This window comes from Acomys russatus, chromosome 19 (assembly GCF_903995435.1).
Source record: "Acomys russatus chromosome 19, mAcoRus1.1, whole genome shotgun sequence".
Taxonomy (NCBI): Eukaryota; Metazoa; Chordata; class Mammalia; order Rodentia; family Muridae; genus Acomys; species Acomys russatus.
In genome coordinates, this window is record NC_067155.1 from 9,775,969 (window position 1) to 9,797,096 (window position 21,128).

The following is a 21,128-nucleotide window of genomic DNA, read 5'->3' on the forward strand; positions in this document are numbered from 1 at the left end:
CATTGTCTCTGCATTAGTAATAAGTACTATACTCTCAGCCAGATCTGTTGCTGACAATTGTGGTGGTCTTATTCTACCTTTCACATATGTCGTCAATATTTTCTTTGTTTATGAGCTAAGAAAGTTCATTCCATGATACCATCTTCCCTTTGCATACTGTGCCCAGTGAGAATGAGTTGAAAGCAAAAGGACCAAAACCTAATCAAGTTTCAGGTCAATTTGATTCACATATTCATCTTGCAGGCTTTGTTCTATAAGAGTTAACACTCTCTCTCTCTCTCTCTCTCTCTCTCTCTCTCTCTCTCTCTCTCTCTCTCATTCAACTGTTAGACATCTGTGACTGTTTAAAGTTAAATATCCTTGTAATGTTTTAAGCACATTATTTAACTCATCAGTATGTAATTAAACTGTAGGCCTCATCCAGTTAACAGGATAGGGAAAAGTTTGCTTTCTGAGTACCTACTCTGAAAACCAGTGAGCGGTCCAATAAGGGATACTATTGGAAGGTACTTCCACAGGGAATGTTAAATAGTCCAACTTTATTCCAATATTTTGTGGGGCATCGAGTGGGAATATTTCATAGGCAATTTCCTCAATCATTCACTTATCGTTACATGGACAATATTTTGATGACTGATTCTGACTCGGATACTTTAGAGAAAATGTTTAAGAAAGCACAAAGAGGCACCCCCTGGAGTGGGAGACCTGGTGGCACTCAGAGGAAGGACAGCAGGTTACCAAGAAGAGACTTGATACCCTATGAGCATATACAGGGGGAGAAAATCCCCCTCAGGAACAGTCATAGGGGAGGGGAGTAAGGGGAAAATGGGAGGGAGGGAAGAATGGGAGGATACAAGGGATGGGATAACCATTGAGATGTAACAAGAATAAATTAATAAAAAAATTAAAAAAAAAAAAAAGAAAGCACAAAGAATTCTGCCATGCTGGGTGTTATAGGTTGTTCCAGGAAAAATACAAAGAGGAGATTCACTTAGTTGTCTGGGTTATAAAAATCAGTCAACAAAAAATTTGACCACAAAAGGTAGAGATTCATAAAGGCCAACTACAAACTCTTAACTATTTTCAAAAATTAATGGGAGATATTAACTGGATGATGTCTACAAAGGGTCCTTTATATCCCGGACTTCCTTTACCTTCTTTGTTACTGAGAACATGGCCTATAATAAAATTGACTTGAAAGGAATCTTTCCTGCATCTACCAAAACTTCTATTTTCAACATCATGATATTTGTAATTTGGCTCTCTGATCATTGACCACTGCTTGCCAAAACACACATTTTTCCAGTACTCCCAAAGCTCCTCTTCTTTCTACCAGAGCAGCCTTACCCTTGAGTACCGAAACAGTAACACCCATGGAATTCTAACCCCTAAATTAATTTGCATCTCCTTTTTCACATATGCCATTATCTTAATATCTTCCTTGCCATCCCCATCTATAATACCCAGATGCAAAATAAATTCTTGAGCAATCAATCCACTTCTTCCCAATATTATTCCCACTGTCTCTGAAGTTAAAGGACAGTAAACACCGGTCTCTTGCTGCAGCAACGCGAGTGGGAGCACCTGGAGCGCGAGCTCGGAGCGAGACTTCACGGGCTGCAAGAAAATGGCAGACAAGCGGGACATAGGGGAAATCGCCAGCTTTGATAAGGCCAAGCTGAAGAAAACCGAGACGCAGGAGAAACACACCCTGCCGACCAAAGAGACCATTGAACAGGAAAAGAGAAGTGAAATTTCCTAAAAACCTAGGAGGATTTCCCCCACCCCACCCCACCCCGTCATCTCCAAGACCCCCCTCGTGATGCGGAGGAAGAACCACCTGCAAGATGGGCGCGAGCCACAAGCTGCACTGTGAACCCAGGCACTCCGTGCCGATGCCACCGGCCTGCGGGTCTCTGAAGCGAGACCCCCCCTACTATAATCAGACTGCCAAATTTCACCTGTTTGCCCTGGGATATTATAGAAAATTATTTGTATGATTGATGAAAATAAAACACACTTCGTGGCAAAAAAAAAGGGGGGGGGCAATAAACACCAGTGGTTAACTTATAACATCCCCCCTTTTGAGTATAATGTCAGAGGCATATCCGTGGCCAGATCCCATAGCTTAACTTTCTTCTGTAGTATGTATAAAATCAGAAATACATAATTTGGATTCTCTTGCCTCCTTGGTACCTCCTGGCCGACAAAGGAAGATAGCGTATATTGTTGGCCACTGGGCCTCGAGCTGACTGACCTCACTGTTCATTTCCTGAGGTCAAGAGGTTACCTCATATGTCTCTCTTGGACCTACAATCTTTAGACTAATGTCTGCCCTCCCACAGTGGCTACAATGCTCCGGAAGCCTTTGTGTTCCATTGTAGCCATAGACTAATGTCTGCCCTCCCACAGTGGCTACAATGCTCTGGAAGCCTTTGTGTTCCGTTGTAGCCATAGACTAATGTCTGCCCTCTCACTGTGGCTACAATGCTCTGGAAGCACCTGATATTTGGAGCTCTGAAAACTGTCATCTCACAACTTCTTTGGAAACGGCCAAATTCACCACAATTAACACACCACGCATTTTAATTCCTGAGCATCAAAATCTACGGCTTGCCCTATGATAGATATTGGCATGATACTCCTGAGAGTTAATGTCTCTCTTATCTATTCATCCGTCAGGGCTTCTGCTTTCAATAGTCACACGCTCTCTTATATTCAGGACTTGCATTCTCAAAGGCAAAGGTCTCTATCTCCAACTTTCTGGTTTCAGTGTCTGATATGGTTCTAGTTACAACTGAAGCCGATCTCTGTAAGAAATTCAGTAAAGGCTTCTGCAGGGTGATGTATTACCTTAGTAAATAAGGTGGTTTCTTTCCCCAGCTCCTCAAACATATTCCCTCAAGCTCTTATGCTGCAACGAGACATTGTTCAATAATAACATCATAATGCCCATTACCAAGCAGTTGGCTTTTCACAACATTTATCCTCTTTTTTCTTTTTTTAAGATTTATTTATTATTTATACAGTATTCTGCCCGCATGTGCATCTTCCTGCCACAAGAAGGCACTGGATCTCATTATAGAAGGTTGTGAGCCACCATGTGGTTGCTGGGAATTGAACTCAGGACCTCTGGAAGAGCAGACAGTGCGCTTAACTTCTGAGCCATCTCTCTGGCCCCTGAACTTTTTTTTTTTTTTTTTTTTTTGGTTTTTCAAGACAGGGTTTCTCTGCGTAGCCTTGGTTGTCCTGCACTTGCTTTGTAGACAAGGCTGGCCCCAAATTCACAGCGATCTGCCTGCCTCTGCTTCCCAAATGCTGGAATTAAAGGCGTGCGCCACCACACCCAGCAACATTTATCCTCTTGATATATTTCTTCTTGCCTCCACCACAACAACCATTGTAATTGTTGACCAATTTCCAGCACAACTGACACCAATCCCTTTCACTCTTGGGGGAAAAGCTCTATGCTGAGTAGCCCAGTTATTTAACATTTTGTTAATGAATGGAGAATGTAAGCCATACAATACAGAAGCCTCTTTGAAATGTTTTAGATCTAGCATGTCTACTGGGCATCAGGTCATGACCACCACTGTCATGAGGCATATACTGCACAAAGACAGGGAAGGCTGATGTTGCCTGTGTACCCACAGGTAACTCCTCTGGTGGTGCACTTGGCTCATCACTAACCACTTGCCCCTGTACAGCCTCCTCTTCCTGGTACCTTCGCTCACAGAGGTGCTTTGAGCACCTGGCAGTGGAAGTGTGTGGACCAGGGCAGGATGGTAGTCCTCCTTCCGGGCTAGTTTGCTTCCCTCTTTCGTTGTGCAGGCAATTCCTATGTTGGACACCAAACCCGAAACCTGTTGTTCTTCCACTGGTTCTAGTTTCTTTCCACACATATTAATTCATATCCATAAACTTTCTAAGTTCATAGCCAACTCTGCAGTCTTTTCTAACCCAAGAGAGTTAACTGAACCTTCTGAGTGTTCAGCTGTATGCTCAATCCTTTTCAACACGGTGTATAGGAAAACTACAAAACAAAACCAGAACACTCTCTCCAGGAGCAAGGCAGGAGACCACCCCACAGACAGTAGCTACCTTTTGCCAACCCCTTAAAATAATAACATTGCCAACTCACCAAAACCTGTCAATTCCTCTACTACATTAGGAGCAAAGTTACACTTATACCTAGGCCACTTTGGGCACTACTCTCAAGGCTAGATTTTGGAAATCTTCTTTACTTAGGATTCTAAAACACTTGAGCCTCACTTCTAACCCACCAACTGGAGGAGGTGGAGAAAGAGTGTTAATAGTGCAAAGGGATTGTGAACCTGTTTAGATGCAGTATAAAGGGTTCAATACCACTCTGTACTGTCAAGATACCAGTAGCCTAGTCCAATAACTAACACCAAACAGTCACAGGAATATGTAGCAGTGGCACAACCCAGAAGAAACTGCAAGGTTCTGCCTAATTGGCATGAGTCCATGGGACCAGCCAGAATCACCCAGGGTACCACTACAGATTCTCTGGAAAGGTTCTTTCCGCAAAGCAATGCCCAGCAAAGACCAGTGAAGTGATATATGGCAGGGAAGCCATGCAAAAGCCTTCTTCCACTGTCTGAGGGCTTCTATTTATACCCTTTGAAACCTCATGCACTCTTTCACATGTCTTCTCCCAGCAAAACATCACATGCCTTCTCTCAAGATCTCTCCCAGAAAAACCTCACCAGACACAACGATTCTTCAAAGAGTCCAGAAACTTCCACTTCGACACTCCTAATAGCAGTACCAGAAAGCTGTTCTTTCATCTGTTTTTATTGACTGTAGATGAAGGCAAACTTTTAAATTGTTTTCAACTATATGTTTTGAAATTTTATAAAATTCTATTCCTATATACATACTCTTTATTATATGTGTCTGTAAAAAAAATATGTTATTCAAAAAATAGCTACCCTGGATCTGGAGAGTTAACCCCAAAATCAACAGCATTTGTTGTGTTTCAAAATACATAATTTAGTTTCCAACATTCACTTGTTAAAGACCAGCCATCCCCCAGCTGATTCTAAGCCTTTTGCTGATCTCCATGGGAAAAAGGAATATACATGGTGTACATATATACAAACATAAAGACCAGATATTGATATGGATAGAAGCAAATATTTAAAGAAAAAACAAAAAATTAAACAATCACTGGGCATTTTACTCCTTTTCAATTCAGTCAGGAATTTCATTAAAGATCTTAAAAAGTATGAGAAGCTTTAATCATAGAAATTCTTCCTTTCTATGGTATCTGTTCAAGGATAAGTGAGGTGAGTATAAGTAAAAAGTTACTGTGCTAATCACTGAAGGAAATCCTCCTGTAAGAACTCTTTGCATTGATTCTCCTAAAGAATTAAGGAAGGATAGATCTACATGTCTGTTTCTCATATATTCAAACAATAAGGTTTTATGTGTACTGTAAAATAGCCTTTATAAAAATTGTATTTATGTAATTAAAGTATCTTAAGAATTATATAAATGTCTATTCATGTACTTAGGGTGTGAAACCTACTGTCATTTGATGAACTTAAGTGGTGGGAGAAAATAACCAGAAAGTGTATTACAGCCTTACAAATGGGTACTGTCAAGGTGAAGCTCTGTCTACATAAGGAATCATATTTCCAAAAGATGAAAGCAAAATTGTAATTTGATGATTCTCTTGCCTCCTTCAAGTAGACAAAATGTTAGTTTCATAACAACTGTGTATCCCTAACGCTGCCTACCTGATCAATGAGAATTACTACCAAATCACTTTGTCTTAATATTGTCATGGAGTGAAAACAAGAATAAATTACACAAACAAATTCAAAAAACTATTAGTAAGTGTTGGGAGGAAATTTATTCTATCAGACATTGACATGCTCAGTATATTGCAAGAAGCATAGATGACACAAATGTTTAATACGAAGCAATGCTCTAGCCAATGTTGGAAAAACAGAATTCAAGGCTTTGTTGCCCAATAGTGGTGTAATAAGTGAATCCACAAAAACCAACCCATTAAAAAAAACATAAATACATACAGGCAAAATACTGGTACCCTGTAAAGAAAAACAAAACTTTGAAAATGTTTTCCAAAAGAAAAAAAAATTGTTTCAGTTTACAAAGAACATTTTATAACAATGGGCAAAACAGGAAACCTGTTGAGAGCTTAGAATCAGTAACTTCACCTGGCAGTGAAAACTCCACTCTGCATAGGTATTTAATTAGTAGGTTGTGATTGTGGAAGAATTATCAGACAGATATCAGGGTTTCTCCCCTTTTGTTACCTAAGCTGTTTTACATGATCCCTTGCCCCTGGCCCATATTGTAGAAATTTACTAGTAGAAGTGAGCTAACAATCCATCCACCAGCTGAAGCCCTGTACCTCCTTTCGCATAGAATTCTTCAAATTTGCTTCCTTTCCTTCTTACTGTCATTGTAGAATCAATTATTGGAAAAGTCAATCTGTCCTTTTGGTATCTTCCTGTGAATAAAATTGCATTGCACAGCACCTGTACAAAGGATTTAATAAAGTTAACCCTAGGTCAAGAGGCAGAGCAAGAAACCAGCTGACAGGGATTAATTAAGGAACAGGAGGAACTGTGAGATGAATGGTATTTAAGACAGTGTGTAGAAGTAGAAGGAGCTGTTTGGTTCCTTAGCTCTTGGGCTTTTAGCTTTTAGCTCTTTAGCTCTTCAGCTCCTCAGCTCCTTGGCATTTGGCTTTTTGACCAAGAAAGCCTTTGGCCTTGCATTTTGTTTGGTTGCTTAGTCTGTTCTATTTTTTATTTTTTGGCCTTTTACTTCTGGGCTATAAGCTGAGCTAGTGAGCCTTTTGGGCCCTTTCCATTAGGACATGAGATGAGTGCTTTCTCTGCCTCTCTGAGATAGCAGGTTTTCACCCCAGAATCTGGGTCCTGAGTCTGTATTGGTAAAATAGAACATTTGGGATTTTCATTTAAAACCACAGGGATGTGTAAGGTTGCCCTTGCATTGTCTTATATTGGAGTTGCTGCTGATTGCTGTTGTTTCCAAAGCTGAACATTTCCTTAGAGGGCATACATACCCTTAGAAAAGAAGGTTTCCCATTCCTGCATGGAGACTTAGGTATTTAAACATGGGTAATGCATGGTTAATGAATCTGTGGCTGACAGAAAACCTGCTCTCTGCCTGTTAGCACAAGATCATTGAACTAAGGGTTAGCTAACCTCTCTGGTCCACCGCTCACAATGTTATCCTGGCATGCACAAGTTCTGTCCTTTAAAGTCACTATACACACTGTGTTTGAAAATGTTGAATCACTGTCCCTAGGGAAATATAAAGGTAGGTTTCTATGGGCTCTGGCCTAGATGTTCTTTTCAACTAGACAATGCATTAAAGGATGATCAACTAAAGGTATCCCAATCTCAAAAACAGGGACTGTATCTTTAGCAAAGGCTGGTAATTATTCCATGGATTCCCTCCAGTCTACACTACAAGCCCGTGATATTCCATCTATTACAAAATGTCTGTCTTGGGGGAAAGAGGTCAGGACTGTGGAAGGCAAAGCAGGAAGAGGAAGGGACCAAAGAAGCCTATAAAATATCTGACCCAGAATGACCTGGGCCACTCTTCCATCCCAGGAACATCTCTTCTCCCCTTGATGGGAGGTGTTCGTCTTTCTTAATAAAATTTTCTGTTTTAGAAGACCCATCTCTCAGACAAAAGGCATCTCTTCCAAACTCTTAAATCCTTTTCCAAATGTCAACTGCCCAGTCTCTCTGCAAAATGGAAGTACACTAAACTGAATTAGGACCATTAAACGATGAATGGACCCCTTTCTACTTTATTCACACTCATTTAGAGCAGTGAATATTCCTTCTTGCTACAATTTTGGTGGTGGGAGTACATTCTCACTAATAACAAAAGTACAACACTTTCTCTCAACATCTTTCTAAATCCAAATGACTGTCTTTCTTCTTAACTTATTCATTTCTCCCCTTGGTTACTCACCATGACAGGAGACTTCATATACTCATTGGTCGGACTCCCTAGAAATTTCCCCATGTTTCTGCCTTTTGATTCCCATTTCTCTGTCAAGTCAAGCTTATACTTGTGGTGTCCAGAAATGAGAATCTGCTCCAAAACCAATAGAGAAATCATCTGCTCCTGCTTGATTTTTCAGGAAAGAACACATTCTAAGCAAGCATTTTAAATCACTGTGGTGAAAGGAGAAAGTACCATACTGAGAGAGAATATCAAGGCTGGCATTTATATCTCATGACTTCTGAGCCTGTGTTGTCACATAAGGCTCATTCCAAAGATTTTAAAGTTTCCTGATTTCCAGAGGGCTGTGGATCACAAATACTGCAGTAAACAAAATTAAACCCTTGGCATGGAATGACTCAAAGGACAAGAGCTGCCCAGGAAGTGTGTCCAAAGGACATCACAGGAAAGATAGAGGATAGATCATCTCTGTCAGCAGAGAGAGGGGCATGTGTTTTATTTTGGTAAAACATGATGTTGGATAGGAATGATGTGAAGACTTTTGTCATGGGAGGAACTAAAATAGTAGGGCCAAACATGAGTGGTGTTTTGTTTTGTTTTGTTTTTGTTTTTGTTTTTGTTTTGTTCTCCCTTCTTTTCCCCCCATCTTTCCTGGTCTTTGCTTGCTTTTTGCACACCGGTGTCTAGTAGTCTAGTCTGATTACTAACTCACTAAGTAACTGAGCCTAACCTTGCACACTTCTTGTATGCTTTTTACCTCCCCAGTACTGGGTTTTTAATAGATGTTCTACTGGGTTAAGCACAGTCTTTGTGTACTTGCCTGTTTTGTTTTGCTTTTTTTTTTTTTTCTTTTTTCTTTTTTAATTTTTTAAATTTTTTTTTATTAATTTATTCTTGTTACATCTCAATGTTTATCCCATCCCTTGTATCCTCCCATTCCTCCCCCGCCATTTTCCCATTATTCCCCTCCCCTATGACTGTTCCTGAGGGGGATTACCTCCTCCTATATATTCTCATAGGGTATCAAGTCTCTTCTTGGCTACTTGCTGTCCTTCCTCTGAGTGCCACCAGGTCTCCCCCTCCAGGGGACATGGTCAAATGTGAGGCACCAGAGTACGTGAGAAAGTCATATCACACTCTCCACTCAACTGTGGAGAATATTCTGACCATTGGCTAGATCTGGGAAGGGGTTTAAAGTTTACCTCCTGTATTGTCCTTGGCTGGTGCCTTAGTTTGAGCGGGACCCCTGGGCCCAAATCTGCCTATCATATTGTTCTACTTGTAGATTTCTAGGACCCTCTGTATCCTTTTATTTTGCTGTTCTCCCATGCGTCTCTCATTTAGAGTCCCAATAGGATGCCCTCCCCTCTGTCCCAGTTTCCTGGTAAGTGAAGGCTTTTGTGGGACATGCCCCTTGGGCTAGTATGCAGATATAAGTGAGTATATACCATTTGATTCTTTCTGCTTCTGGGTTAACTCACTCATTATGATCATTTCTAGCTCAATCCATTTATCCACAAATTTCGGGAATTCCTTGTTTTTAATAGCTGAGTAGTATTCCATAGTGTATATGTACCACAGTTTCTTTATCCACTCTTCTACTGAGGGACACTTAGGCTGTTTCCATGTTCTGGCTATTATGAATAAGGCTGCTATGAACATGATTGAGCAAATTTTCTTGTTGTGTGCTGGAGCATCTTCTGGGTATACTCCAAGGAGTGGAATAGCTGGGTCTTGAGGAAGCCCTATTCCCATTTTTCTGAGATAGCACCAGACAGATTTCCAAAGTGGCTGTACTAGTTTGCATTCCCACCAGCAATGAAGGAGTGTTCCTCTCTCCCCACATCCTCGCCAGCATGTGGTGTCGCTTGAGTTTTTGATCTTAGCCATTCTGATGGGTGTAAGATGGAATCTCAGAGTTGTTTTGATTTGCATTTCCCTGATGACTAAGGAGGTTGAGCATTTCTTTAAGTGTTTCTCAGTTTTGCTTTTTTTTTTATGTAATATCTATCTATATACACATGGCTGTCTCGAACTTGCTACTTAGATCAGACTGGCTTCATACAGAGATTCACCTGCCTCTACATCCTGAGTACTAGGATTAAAGGTATGTTCTACCATGACTTTTTCTACAAGCACTATATTTGTTAGGTTGAATTGTGTACCCTAAAGTTAATATTTTGAGCTCTTACTCACAAATACTCAGATCTGATTTCTAAAAATTGCTTAGCCTCAACACAAAAGTCAGAACACCAAATGCCATAATACAAAAGAAAGCTGGATGTTCAGTTCAGTGATTAAAAATTCTGAAGCCTAAAGTCCTCAAAAAATCCACAACATTTAATATTTTGAATGCAAACCTTTATAAAAATAGCATAATAGCATTTGGAGTATTTTGCATTGATAACTCTTTCTTGACAAGCTGTGTTTGGTATCATCATAAGTCTCTTCCCATATAATCTATGGCTGTTGGTTATTGAAGTAGTGTTGGCTTTTGATTGGTTACCTCTCATGGCGTGGGCCTTAAGTCAAATCAGTTATGGGATTTCTAGTCTCACAAGTTTGTGTCAAAATTGCTCTAGCATATTTTTCAGGCACAATAAATTGTAGGCCAAAGATTTTGTTGCTGGGTTAGTGTCTACATTCCTCTTTTTGTATCCTGCAGAGTACCTTCCCACACCAATGAGATGAGAGCTTGAGGGTGAGGGCTCTATGTAGACACCAGATCTCCTGCTCCACATCAATGATTTGTGTGGGTGTTGTACTCAGATCTGGGGTGCCACATTCATTTTGCAGAGAGCATCCCCTCATCTTAGAATCAGCTTGAGTTGTTTAGAAATTTCCATGGGGCCCCATTGGTCAACAACTCAATTAAATACAACCCAATACTGCCACTGGAAGCCAGTCTTGGTAACAAGAGATGGAAATCAATACTCTCAATTCCAAATTACTAGGAATCTTCATAGGATTACCTTGATAAATTCCAGGATGTTTCTACTGCAGAAGATTTTTACACCACCCCCCAAATGCCCAATAATTCCAGCAGTCTTTTCTTATTCACTCTTTCTTGACCCTATGCCACTCACTAGCTTATCACCCCACACTTGATGCACTCATCCCCAGTGTGCCCATAAAGTCTATTTTATTTCCTGCTCTCAGAAAAATCCATAAATCCCACCTAGATCTCTCCTCTTCTCCTAATATCTCTGTGTTTATGAATTGTAGCTTGGTTACTATTTACTTAATGAATAATATCTAATTATAATCAAATAAATATAATATTTATCTTTTGGTTCTGAGCATGCTCACACTAGATGATTTTCCTCAAGTTTCATCCATTTGCCTGCCAAATTTCATTATGTCACTCTTTTTAAACTTACGAGAAATACTTCATTGTGTAAATGCACCACATTGTCTTTATCCATTCTTCTTTAAAAAGGACTGTGTTATTTCCAATACTGACTATCATGAAGAATGCCAAAATGAACCACTTTGAGAAAATGTTCTTGTTTTAGGATGGATCATCTAGTGGCATATGCCCAGGTGCAATAGTATGCCTGGATCTTGAGATAATTGAATTCGAAATCTGGAAGGCTTCTAGTATATTATTTTATACTCCACAACTCACCTCTAATCCTCCTCTACTCCCTCCACACTGAACTTTAATTTCTTTCTCCTTCATAAGAACAACAAATGCAAACAGAAAAAAGTTAAAGAAAACATATAGAGGCTAATCTGTGGTGGACAGTTATTCCTGAATATGATGCCTGCCCTCAAGTAAGGTTGATATACTCAGCGTCATTTCATTGAAGAAAATTGATTTTTCCCTAGCAGGTTTAAGTTGGAAATAAGTTCTTAGTTAGGGATTGAAATTTAACAAATTTTCACCATACATAGAATACAACTACAAGAAAATGGGAATGGATGAAGAAAAAGAATGAAGAAATAAAGAGAAAAATTCCAAGTTCAGGAGGAATAACACTTGGCATCTTGTGGAAGTAGTGATATTTTCACAGGGCAGAGTAAGTACAGTCTATTGTGCACTCAGCTGTAAACACCTTTTCTTTCATTCCAGATAAATATATTCAAGTCTCAATTCTAATCACAGCAACATAGTCAAGCTCCAATAGCCATGTACATCTCAGGTTTATTACTGTCAATCTCTTGATATGAAACTAATTTTCACCTGCATGGTGTGCAATTCCACAGTAACAAGTGCTGTACTCTGGTAGAGTCTGTCCTATCTGAGCTGAGACTCTGGGACCAGATTTATAGGATTACTATTCCAAGGTCTTCTTTTCTACTACAGAAGTCTTTTTCCACTTAACTCTAGACCCACAATACCACCTAATTAAGGGGCAGTGAAATATTAAGTAGCTTTCCACCACTTACATGTCAGTGAAAACATGTCAGTATCACAAGAGCAAATTAAATGAAGAAATTAGAAGTAATTAGGAAGAAAACATCTCTGTGTATCCTTAATGCTACAAATAGGGAGGCCAAAGTCACAAAAAAACAATGCTAAAAACCATAAGTTGTTTCCATGACCTTGATAAATAAGGAAAAACCTAGAAGCCTGTTCCAACATCCCACTATCCTAGAGATATTTACAAGTTGAAGAACTGAACTATTAGACATGAAAAAGGAGATGCCATGGATAGTCTTTGTATTCTATTATTTCAACTATATTTTCTAAAAGTTAGGTGACTTTTAACTGTAGAATTGTCATTTATTCTTTATGAACTATACTGTACTCCACTCCACATTTATAACATAATTTAAATGAACACTTAGTGTTCAGCCTCTTATTTATAGTTACACATTAAGCTCTGAACTTCCTTGTAAGTGGATTGTAGTACACACATGGATATGTTTGCTTCCACAGACTTAAGACCAGATTATGGTTATTGAAGTATTTTTAAAATACAGTGCTTTTATTTATACTTTGAAAATATCATGTACACAAACAAGGCACTTTGATCATGTTCACTCTATTATGTGTACTCCTAAGTCCTTTCCTAGCACTCTTAATTTCATGTCCTTAATGTTTTATAATACACCAAGGCTAAATTGGATGTCCATATACTCATAGATGTATGAGGCAAACTACAGTGATCCTGTCATAGACAGGGGATGCTTTTTTCTCTGCTGCCCAACATCTGTCTCTGACAGCCTTTCCATCTCCTTTTCGCTGATGTTATCTGAGCATTGGCATGATGGGAATGATATGGGCATATCATTTCTGAGTGAGCACTACAGAGTCACTCATTCTCTGCACTTTGGCCAATATGATAACTACCATCAGAGTACAAAGAAACTACACACATACACACACACACACACACACACACACAAAGATATATATGCACATATACACGCACACACATGTATATATTTCCTTAAAGTATTTTTAAACTACAGTGTTCTTATTAATTCTTTGAGAATATCATATGCACATAAAATGCACTTTGACCTTTATAACCTATGAAAGAGTTATTATGTATATTTATATATAAATAAATTATATTTCATCTTCAAATGTGTGTGTGTGCACGTGTGTGCGTGTGCGTGTGCGTGTGTGTGTGTGTGTGTGTGTGTGTGTGTGTGTGTGTGTGTTAAGTTCATGTCCCTTCCTATTAAACTATCACGGGTTTATGCATGCAGTAAACAGCGAACTCCTACTCAGATCTAGTCTATGGACAGGACATTCTCCACACTTGAGTGGAGAGTAGGAATTGATTCTGACGCAAACTCTAGTGCCCCATATTTGACCACTTCCCTGTGGGGAGCTACCCTTAGTGGCTCTTGACTTAAAACATTGGGCAATTCCACTTTGTCTGTAGACTCCATTTTCTATACCTCTGCCTGGCACGTAGCAGGCTGAGGTCAGCCCAGGCCACTCCACCCGGACCCTGGAAACTGCTGCCTGACATGCAGCAGGCTCTTCTGGATCCTGGGAAGTGACTTGCTTATCTTGCTGCCATAGCTGCATTCCCTCAGAGCTCACTCCCTAATCTTGGAGTACTTCCTGCCAAGAATGGCTGGCTGGATATTTGCTGTTAGTTTCCCACAGCAACCCTGCCCTTGCCCTAGATATTGCTTATGTAAACCCTGTAAGAATTTTCAATAAACTGGGCTTGATCAGAATTCAGACTTGCTCTCATTTCTTCGTGTCTCCCGTCCCTTACTTTCACCCCGGCATCCCCTCCCAAGTTCCATTTGAAGACCCTGCTGGCCGGGGCACTTCCACTTGGTGGGGAGGCCTGGTGGCACTCAGAGGAAGGATAGACAGGCTACCAAGATGAGACTTAACAGCCTATGAGCATATAGTCGGGGAGAAGGTCCCTCTAGGTCACTGACATAGGGGAGGGGAATAGGGCGAAAGTGAGAGGGAGGGAGGAACGGGTGAATACAAGGGATGGGATGACAATTGAGATGTAATCTGAATAAATTAATTTTTAAAAACTACCATGGGTTTGTACATATTCTCCATATAACTTTTTAATTCAAATTTTTGAAAATGCTTTATCTAAATTTGTAGAAGTATTTCTGCATTTCCATAACTCAGAGTGAGAAGATTGATGGTTTTCCTGTTCTTGGAATTCAAAAATGTATGGTGCCTCTTGGCAAGTAGAGATTCCTCTGTTGAGAATTCATGGTTCAGCTCTGTACCACATTTTTTAAAGTGGATTATTTTGGTTGTTGGTGTTTACATTCTTGAGTTCGTTATATGTTCTGGATACTATTGCTCTGTCAGATATGTAGGTTTGGTGAGGATCTTTTTCCAGTCTGTAGACTGTGCTTTTATTCTGTTGTCAGTGTCCTTTAACTTACAGATTTTCAGCTTAAAAGGTCCTATTTGTTACCTCTATATCGTACAGCCTGAGCTTGTGGTGTTCTATTCGGGAAGTTGTCCCTTGTGCCAATGAGTTCAAGGCTCTTTCCCAACTTCTATTCTAATCAATTTATTGTATCTGGTTTTATGTTGAGGTCTTTGATTTGCATTTTTCTGTATGTAGACATCCAGTTAGACCAGCACTGCTTGTTTAAGATGCTGTTTTTTCCATTGTATGGTTTTTCTTCTTTGTCAAAAAGCAGGTATGTGGGTATATTTCTGGGTCTTCAATTACACTCCCTTGATCCACCATTCTGTTTCTATGCCAGTACCATGAAGTTTTTATTATTATTATTATTAATGTTGCTCTGTAGTATGTCTTAAAATCAGAAATGATGATACCTCCAGAAGTTCTTTTGTTGTACAGGATCATTTTATCTATTCTGTTTTGTTGTTGTTCAATGAGAAGCTGAAAATTGGTCTCTCAAGATCTATAAAGAATTGTGTTGATATTTTCATGGAAACTGCATTCTGAATTCATAGATTGCTTTTGATACGATGCTAATTTTTTGCTATGTTAATCCTACTAATCCATGAGCATGGGAGATATTTCAATCATCTGATATCTCATTCAATTTGTTTCTTCAAAGACTTGAAGTTCCTGTCATGCACGAATTTCACTTGCTTGGTTAGAATTACACCAAGATATTTTATATTATATGTGGCTGTGAGAAGGATGTTGTTTCCTTAATTTCATTCTCATCCCATCATCATTTGTATACAGGAGGGCTGTTGATCTTTTAACTTAATTTTGTATCCAGTCACATTGCTGAAGGTGTTTATCTGCCACAGGTGTTCTCTTAAGACTTGTACAATCGCTTTGTAAATAAATCTGGCAATTTTTCAGAAAACTGGGAATAATTCTACCTCAAAACTCAGCAATAGCACTGCTATGCCAACAGAAGATCCGCCATTCAACAGGGATATTTGGCTAATTGTGTTCATATCAGCTTTATTCATAATAGTCAGAAACTGAAAACAATCCAGATATCCCTAAACCGAGAATAGATAAAGAAAAATGTGTTATGATAAGATACATGAGGATTTTTAAATTTTCTTGTATCTGTTGAGGCTATCTTTTTTTTTTTTTTTTAAACCAAGTATGTGGTCAGTTTTGTAGAAGGTTCCATGAGGTGCTGAGAAGAATGTATGTTCTTTTTTGTTTGGGTGACATGTTCTGTAGATGTCTGTTAGGCCCATGTAATTCATGATGTCTATTAGTTTCATTGTTTCTCTGTTTAGTTCCATGATTTGGCCATTGGTTAGAGTGGGATGTTGAAATCCCCCACTACTAATGTGTGGGGTTTGATGCATGATGTAAGCTTCAGCAATAATTCTTTTATGAATGTGTATGCCATTGCATTTGGGGCTTAGGTGTACAGAATGGAGAAGCCGTCTTCATGGATTTTTCCTTTGATGACTTTTCCTCATCATTTCAATTAATTTTGCTTGAGAGTCTATTTTATTAGATACAAAGATGGCTACTCCACATTGTTTCTTAAGTCCTTTTGCTTGGAAAAAAATTTTTTTTCCTTTTATTCTGGAATGATATCTGTATTTATTGCTAAGGTGTGTCTGTTGTATGGGTCGGATTGATGGTCCTGTTTTCTCATTTACTCTGTTAGCATGTGTCCCATCTCCATCTCTGTTTGATGCACCATGGTTTAAAGCTGGATTTCAACAACAACAGGCACAAGAGAAAAACCCACAAACTCATGGAAACTGAACAACTTTCTATTCAATGACCACTGGGTCAGAGAAAAAAACAAAGAGATAAAGAGTTTTTTTTTTTAATTCAATTAAAATGAAGGCACAACATACCCAATCTTATAGGACAAAATGAAAGCAGTGCCAGGAGCAACATTTATAGCACTAAGTCACTTCATAAAGAAATTGAAGAGTTTTCATACTAACCATATAAATGTTCACCTACAAGTGTAGAACAAAAATGATGCAAACACAACAAAGAGGAGTAGAAAGCAGAAGATAATCAAATTCAGGACTGAAATCAACAATTTAGAAACAAAGAGAAAAATAAGAAGAATAAAAAAAAGCCAAGAGATAGTTGTTTGAGAACATCACAACATACCAAATCCCTAAGACAAATGAATTAAAAAGCAATAACACAACAGGCACTGAGAAAATTTAAACAATTATTAGGTCTTATTTCAAAAGCCTATATTTAAAAAAATGGAAATATAAATAAATTAATGATTTTCTTAATAGATTGCACTTACCAAAGTTAAATCAAGATCAGGTAAACAGTTTAAACAGCATTACAACCTCTAAGGACATAGAAGCACTTAGAAAAGTCTCCTAACCCAAAAAAGCCCTGGAACAGATGGTTTTAGTGCAGAATTCTACCAGACTCACAAAGAAGAGCTAATACCAATACTCCTCAAACTCTTCCACAAAATAGAAACAGAAGGAACAGTGCCAATATTCTATGAAGAAACAGTCACACCAATACCTAATCCAAATAAAGAATCAACAAAGAAAGACAAATTCACCATATGAACATTATGAATATTTGTGCAAATATACTCAAAATACTGAATCCCAAAACACATCAAATACATTATCTGCCATGACCAAGTGGACTTCATCCCAGGAATGTAGGTGTGGTTCAATATAGAGAAATCAATCAATGTAATCTACCATATAAACTGAAAGAAAAAAAAAACCACATGATCATCTCCTTAGATGCTGAAAAAGTCTTAGACAGAATACAACATCCATTGAGGTGAAAAGTCTTGGAAAGATCAGCGATACAAGCCACATACCTAAGTATAGTAAAGGCAATCTGCAGCAAGCCTATAGCCAGCATCAAACTGAATGGGGAGAAGCTTAAAGGATTGCCACTGAAATAAGGAACAAGACAAAGCTGTCCACTCTCTCCATATCTCTTCAATGTAGGGCTTGAAGTCCTAGCTAGAGCAATAAGACAAATAAAGTAGATCGAGGGGATAGAAACTGGAAAGGAAGGAGACAAAGTATCATTATTCACTGATGATATGATAGTATACATAACTGGCCCCCCCAAATTTTACCAGCAGACTTCTACAGCTGATAGACATCTTCAGCAATACGGCTAGATACAAAACTAACTTAAAAAATCAGTTGCCCTCCTGTACGCAAAAGACAACAAGGCTGAGAAACAAACTAGGGGAGCAGCACACTTCACAATAGCCACACCAAAAAAAAAAAAAAAAAAAAAAAAAATCACAAAGTATGTTGATGTAACTCTAACCAAGCAGCTGAAAGACTTGTATGAAAAAACAACTCTCTGAGGAAAGAAAATGAAAATGATATCAGAAGATAGAGAGACCTGCCATACTTGTGGATAGGTAGTATTAACATAGTAAAAAATGGCCATTTTAACAAAGCAATCTATAGATTCAGTGCAATTCCCATCAAAATACCAACAAAATTCTTTACAGACCTTGAAAGAACTTCATATGGAAAAACAAAAAGCCCAGCATAGATAAGGTAATCTGGTAAAACAAAAGATCTTCTGGACTTATCTCCATCCTAGATCCCAAGCTGTACTATAGAACAACATTAATAAAAACTGCATGGCGCTGGCATAGAAACAGACTGGTGGATCAATAGAATCGAATCAAAGACCCAGAAATAAACCCACACAACTACGGACACCCGATTTTTGTCAAAGAATCCAAAACCATACAATGGAAAAAAAGATACCATCTTTAACAAATATCATGTGTTCTAACTCACAACAGAATACTATCCAGCTATCAAAGACAAGGAAATGTTGAAATTTGTAGGCAAAATGGATGGAACTAAAAATGATCATCCTGAATGAGATCATTGATGCCCAGAAAGACATGCATTGTATATAGTCACTTATAAGTGGGTATTAGCTCAACCAAGATGTCCTCTGAGAGACTCCACCCAGCCAGGGATCAGGTCAGATACTAGGACTTGCATCAGGACTCTGGTCAAAGCTCTGTGAGTTGTGTGGAGGAGTTGGGGGAATGAAAGGATGAGCACAGAGTGTGTCCAGAGTTCCACAAGGAGACTATCAAGGTTGGTAGATCTTGACCCAAGAAGGACCTGTAACAACTGATGCTCCATGCAAGGACATTGCAAGCAGAGAACCCACATCATCTTTTCAGATGTAACCGATGGGCAGCTCATTCTCCGCATGGAGAAGAGGGAAGAAGAATGAGGGGCTGCCTCTTGAACAAACTCTGGTGCCGGTGATTTGATCACTGCTCTTTGGTGGAGAGGCCCCGTGGAAACACAGAGGAAGGGGATGCCGGCTAACCAGACAAGACCTGACAAGATGTGGTTGTGGAGGAGGGCCCCGCCTGCCAAAGGTCTAGGTGAGAGGAATAGGGCCAAAGATGGAGCGAGGGTGGGAACAAGAAGATAAGGATGAGAGGATTACAATTGGGGTGTAATATATAAAAAAAGTATAATTAAAAACCTCTGCTAGTAAAACTCCCTCTTCTCTCTCTCATTCTATGTGTTGATCCCTTAAGTAGCTTTCTTTTCCTCTCTTTTCTCACGGGAGTTGGGCATATCCTATTCTGTCAAATCTTCTCTGATTTGCCACTTTCCTTTTCTGCCCACTAAATTAGATCTCTCTTTCAAACGTGGGTGCTTCCTTCTACAAACTAACTTTACTTTCATTGTTTGGGATTAAAGACATGTACCAGCACACCAGGACCTAAGCTTTTGTTTACCTGGAACTCGCTCTATACAAGGTTCACCTCAGTCTCCTGGATTAAAGGTGTGTTTGGACTCAAGTTGGAGCACATAGATCTAGAAGGTTTTTGGATGTGATCTTTTGCCAGAGCAACACATCTTTTAAATTACAATTCCTCTACATCTCCCTCAAAAGGTCCATTTGTTGACATGTAGCGTTTCTACATATATGTTAGATATATTTTTTATCTCCTATGTGGTAAATACCTTAGTTATTTGAGGTATGCCTTCTCTAAGTGACCAGAGTACCCCAGATTAGACACATTTTTTTTTCTTTGCAGAAAAAGATAACTTTCCTCCAAGGGAAAGTTATTATAAATAACATATGTTAATAATGTTAATCTTCAAGAGAAACCACAAGGCCAGTGGTATATTTTCTAGAAAAAGTGAATATACGTAAATAGTAGATTTAGACATAATTAAAATATTTTTATGTATTTTCTAGAAACTGGATGTTACAAGCACTTGACATGTAGCTGTTAGATATTCATGAAGATGCTCGTGTGTGTAAAAGGAGGCAAATGTGCCACAGGTCTGTTGTGACATTTTTAATTACTTTTAATTTTAAAGCATGTCCTGTTGTACATACTAATGGGTTGCATTATGATACTTTCATACATGTGCATTATGTGATCATGTCGTATTTGTCCTTTTATTATCTCATCTATGTCCCCCTTTCAGCTTGAGGCTGGTGAGCTGGCTCAGTGCTAAAAGCATGTTGATACCATCTGGAGGAAACAAGTTCAGTTCCAAGCAACCATGTCAAGTAGTCATGAGACCCAGACACAGCCCATCAAAGACAGAGGATACAACATGCTTTTCTTGCCTTTGTGGGTAATAGGTATGCATGTGGTACAATACATACACTGAAGCACATATAGCTATACAAAATTTTAAAAAATTAAAATTCAATCCACCATCTTGGGATGGAAATGCAGCTTTCTGCTTAAGAGTACTGATTACTCCTCCAGAGTGCACCGAGTATACCTCTTACAGTGAGAGATGACGCGAAACACTCTGTAACTCAAGTCCTAATGGCTGAACACCCCTTTTGACCTCTGAATTTATCAATGTAGTGCACAGACATGCATGTAGGAAAATACATGCATGTAAAATAAGTGCATGCAGACACACACACACACACACACACACACACACACACACACAGCACCTGCAAATCTTTTCTGATCCTTCATACAAGTTTCTTAGATGTATTCTCCTGCTCACGAGTACTTTTCTTATGGTCTCCTAATAATTGGTATAATACAGTGGATCCACATATTTGAAAACTTCTCATTACTGTATAGTAAATTTTGTAAGAAAAGTGTAGTAATAAAATGACTAGAAATCAAACAAGATGAGGCAGAAGTCAGTTATAGGGTGCTTGATATTTTCCAACTGCCTGAAACCTTAATATTATAAAACAATAAAAGAATATGCAAGTAAATAAGAAAAGATAGATGACCAGAGATTATGTCAAAATTAAAGGGAG

General features: G+C 38.9%; 1 protein-coding gene across 1 annotated transcript; it reads left to right on the forward strand.

Annotated features, from left to right (window-relative positions):
- Positions 1-1,568: 1,568 nt before the first annotated feature.
- Positions 1,569-2,014, forward strand: LOC127203608 (thymosin beta-10-like). Its single transcript, XM_051162430.1, has one exon. It carries the CDS (start codon positions 1,628-1,630, stop codon positions 1,760-1,762), a length of 135 nt encoding a protein of 44 aa, XP_051018387.1. The 5' UTR covers positions 1,569-1,627; the 3' UTR covers positions 1,763-2,014.
- Positions 2,015-21,128: the final 19,114 nt, after the last annotated feature.

Coding starts and splice junctions, on each gene's coding strand:
- LOC127203608 (XM_051162430.1), top strand. CDS start 1,628: ATGGCAGACAAGCGGGACATAGGGGAAATCGCCAGCTTTGATAAGGCC.